Source organism: Triticum aestivum, chromosome 3B (assembly GCF_018294505.1).
Source record: "Triticum aestivum cultivar Chinese Spring chromosome 3B, IWGSC CS RefSeq v2.1, whole genome shotgun sequence".
NCBI classification, from domain to species: Eukaryota; Viridiplantae; Streptophyta; class Magnoliopsida; order Poales; family Poaceae; genus Triticum; species Triticum aestivum.
In genome coordinates this window covers 436834678-436838275 of record NC_057801.1, presented here as the reverse complement: position 1 = coordinate 436838275, position 3598 = coordinate 436834678, and the positions used below count along the sequence as shown (strand labels likewise).

Below are 3598 nucleotides of genomic sequence, written 5' to 3'. Positions count from 1 at the left end.
ATTTCTGCAATAGTGGTGATGTTGAGGTCCTGCCCGAGCTCCACATCATCGACCGCTTGCAGCCGACGGCGGCGCATCTACAATTGTGTGTCTCCTAGCTGGCGGCAATATGCCAACATCGCCATGTGAGCGCTAACCGGGATTGCAGCACCGATGCCTGGCCTTGCCAGCGGAAGGAGGTTGCTGGTGCACCTCTAGTTGCAGTATCAACATCTCCGCCGGCCATGGCGGCACCACCATAAGTGGATCCTATCCGAATAGGAGAGACGAAGGAGAGGGGTGGGATAAGAAAGGGATTGCAATGGTGATGACGGTTTGCAACAACACCACCCAAGGAGCGGCTTGCTTGCAGCCATAGTAGTACAGGCAGTGTGCCCTCGGAGTTGGACGAGAGATTGATTCGGGAGGTGCCTACAGGAAAAGATGAAGACGATGGCTGCCTGGAGGATAAAATTTATGTGAATGGTGGTTAGACAAGTGGGACACTCCAATACACACGATAAAATAGGATCGAACGCTGATGGACGCCGGCGGACGCAACGAGTAATCAGCCGGTTGATTTCTATCATTCCCCCCTTATGTGTTTTTAACTATCTAGCTTTTCAGTTTCAATGAAGTAAAACTGTCAGTGTTAGTATAAAGTTGGGTCATCTATTTTGGAACTGAGGGAGTAGATGACTAGAGAGGAAGAAATGAAATTGGTTCAAATACTAAAAAATCAAGAAAATAAAGAAATTGATAAAGAAAAAGAGCACACGTTATCACGATCCTAAGGTAGCAACAGAGATGCCATGGCATGGAGTGGCAAAACAGCATCCAACGTCCAAATCATATGCTTTTCCCCTAACCTCCTACAAGTTGTCACCTCCATCTTCGTAGTCAGATTCATGATCCTCCAAGACCCACCACCCGTCGGGCCCCTTCACCATGTTCTTGTTGTGGTGCACCTTCCAGCCCACCGGCACGGGGTGCTCGTCGGTGAGGCAGTCATCGAACTTGTTCACCAGCGCGATGTCCCGGTCGACCACCAGCATGAACTCCCCGTGCTCCCCTTGCCACCCGGCGATGCCGTGCAGGTGGCACTCGAGGTCGTGCGACTGCGACTCGTTGCCGTGGGGCTTAAGGAACGGCGAGCGGCGCGTGTCGATCAGCAGCTCCACGCCGACGTCGGCATAGCCCATGGGCGGGTACAGCGGGATGCGGTCCGGCCGGTTCCGGACACGGAGCATCCGGAGATCTGGGAGGCGGTGGAAGATGTCACGGAAGTCGCGGTCACCGGTGCGAGGGCTGCCGAAGACGACGGCGGTGACCGGCGCCCGGCTCTCGGCCGTGCAGAGGGCGGATTTGTTGTAGTAATTTGCGGCAATGTCGACTGCGTTGAGCGTGGCCAGAGTGGCGCCCAGGCTGTGGCCGACCACCGTGATGCTGGTCTGCTCGTCCTTGTATTTGTCCATCAGCCTTGCAATCTCTGTCAATACCTGTTCAGCCAGTTTACTACGGTACTGAACTGCGGATATATACGTACTTGTCGAGAAAGAAGCTGAGCACGCACACGTACCTGCATCCTGGCGCTCTGCTTGCTCAGCTCCGAGCCTTCGTCCGCGGACGTGTACAGCGACAGGTACCCGCGGTGCACCGACGGTTCGGACCCGTCGGCGCCCTCCGCCCCGAGGATCCCGGCCGCCGAGGCGAAGGCGAGCTTGAGGTCGGCCACCCACTCCAGCGCCCGCTGCGTGCCGCGCCACGCCACGACGATGTCCCGGCGCCCGAGTGCGGCCGCGCCCTCGTCCGTGGCCACGGCCACGTACCCCATCCAGTTGCACTCCCTTGCGCGCCCGTTCCGGCACAGCGGCCGGAGCAGCACCTTGCCGTGCACGTCGGCGCTGGCCGTGGCGTAGATGTACCGGGTCACCGCGTACCAGCCCGGGTGGGACACCTCCACGCGCCGGAAGAGGTCGGCGCGCCGGTACCGGCACATGCCGGCGTTCGGGGACCGACGCTCGGCGATGAACGCCTCGTACGTCGCCATGATCATCTCGCCGTAGTTGATGAGGCAGCGCCGGAGGTCGACGTCGAGCGGGTCGAGCAGGCCATCCCAGTGGTCGCTGCCGTGCAGCTCCCTCCACCGCTCAGCCATGTCGCCGGAGAACATCGCCAGGGCGTGCTGACCTTAGTGGTCGATCTGAGCTCTGGTTCGGCCTTGTGCGGTTGTGGTGTGCCTCCGTGGTGCCAACCTGTTTGTTTTAGTAGTTGACCTGGTCAGGTACAAGTGGAGGGCATTTTGACGCACATGCTACTACATGACAGACTAACCTCCTTTGATTCATAGGAAAACTTCTTATTTCCTAAACTTCTTACAAAACACATAGGAAATAAGTTTCCTATGATGACATTGTTTAAGCCTTTGGTTCAAAGGAATATAGCAAAGGAAAATTTCTTTTGGTCCGTTTCAGAGAAAAACGCAAAAAATTTACAATCTACTTTGACCTCCTTTTCAAATTCCTATGCACGAAGAACGAGACAAATCCTTGATGGCATAATAACATGCTAACTGTACCTTTTCATGTAGTTTGTCTTTGATTTGACTGTGTTTATTAGGATTACTGTGTTTTTCCTATGCCTTAACCCAAACACTCAAGCATGTAAAATTCCTACATTTTTCAATACTCTATTTTACAAATGCAATCCTATTCAATTCTTGTCTTTTTTTTTCCTTTCATGCATCTTTAGGAACCTGTGAACCAAAGCAAGCCTGACAGTCCAAACATCTCACTATATCAATCTACCCGTGTTCTTTACATGTTGTTAATGTAGTGTTGGCTTGTAGTTTTTTTTCGTAAATTATAACTGTGAATGAAAACATCGAAATATAGAATTTCACTACACGAGCATCTTAGAAAACAATACTTATACTTCCGGAGGGAACAAAATATCCGACAATGATAATTTACTTACTGTCACATTGCTAGTCTCAAGCGGACGATTCTAACCACCTCGTTCTTCCTACTTTAGCGCTGGCAGAGGCCATTACCTTGGTCGGAACCATCCGGAAGAGGAAAGCCTAGCGTCGCTCGCCCCTTTCCTTCCCCTCTCCTTCACGTTATCACTCCTACTCTTCTTCGCCATCTCCACCCATGTCTTCCCCTCCACGACGTACCCACCAACACCGACCCCACCACCAACTTTAGCTATCCGTGGTCGGCATCGTTGTTGCATGCACCACCACACCACCCATCTCCGGGACATTATTCTAAGCCCCCTCCTCCTCTCACACATCTTCCAAGTGTCGGGTAGCCACCTCCCACCCGAACTCCAACCACAGCCTCGCCTTCAATGTCCGCGGCATGGTTGGCTACATCATCTCTGGCTTCGGCTTATTCCTATCTCGCTTGTGTCGGAGGCGGCGACTTAGGCTCAAACATAGGTCGCCTACGTCATCGCGATTTCCGCGTTGGTGCAGTGCCACTATGGAGATGACATCGAGAGGAGAAACAAATGAGTGACAAGACAAGGGAGAGAGAGGGGGGGGGTCAAATAAAAAAAATATTATGAGACAACTGTAAGACATGTGGCTATTTTTTTCAAGAAAAAAACACAG

The 3598-nt window shown here is 52.9% G+C and overlaps 1 protein-coding gene across 1 annotated transcript; it reads right to left on the bottom strand.

Moving 5' to 3' along the window:
• Nucleotides 1-612: 612 nt before the first annotated feature.
• LOC123065480 (phospholipase A1-II 2) lies at nucleotides 613-2208 on the bottom strand. The gene is made up of 2 exons (XM_044488747.1): nucleotides 1559-2208; nucleotides 613-1478 (listed from the first exon to the last, which is right to left on the bottom strand). The coding sequence occupies exons 1-2, from the start codon at nucleotides 2150-2152 to the stop codon at nucleotides 852-854; spliced, it is 1221 nt and encodes a 406-aa protein (XP_044344682.1). The 5' UTR covers nucleotides 2153-2208; the 3' UTR covers nucleotides 613-851.
• Nucleotides 2209-3598: the final 1390 nt, after the last annotated feature.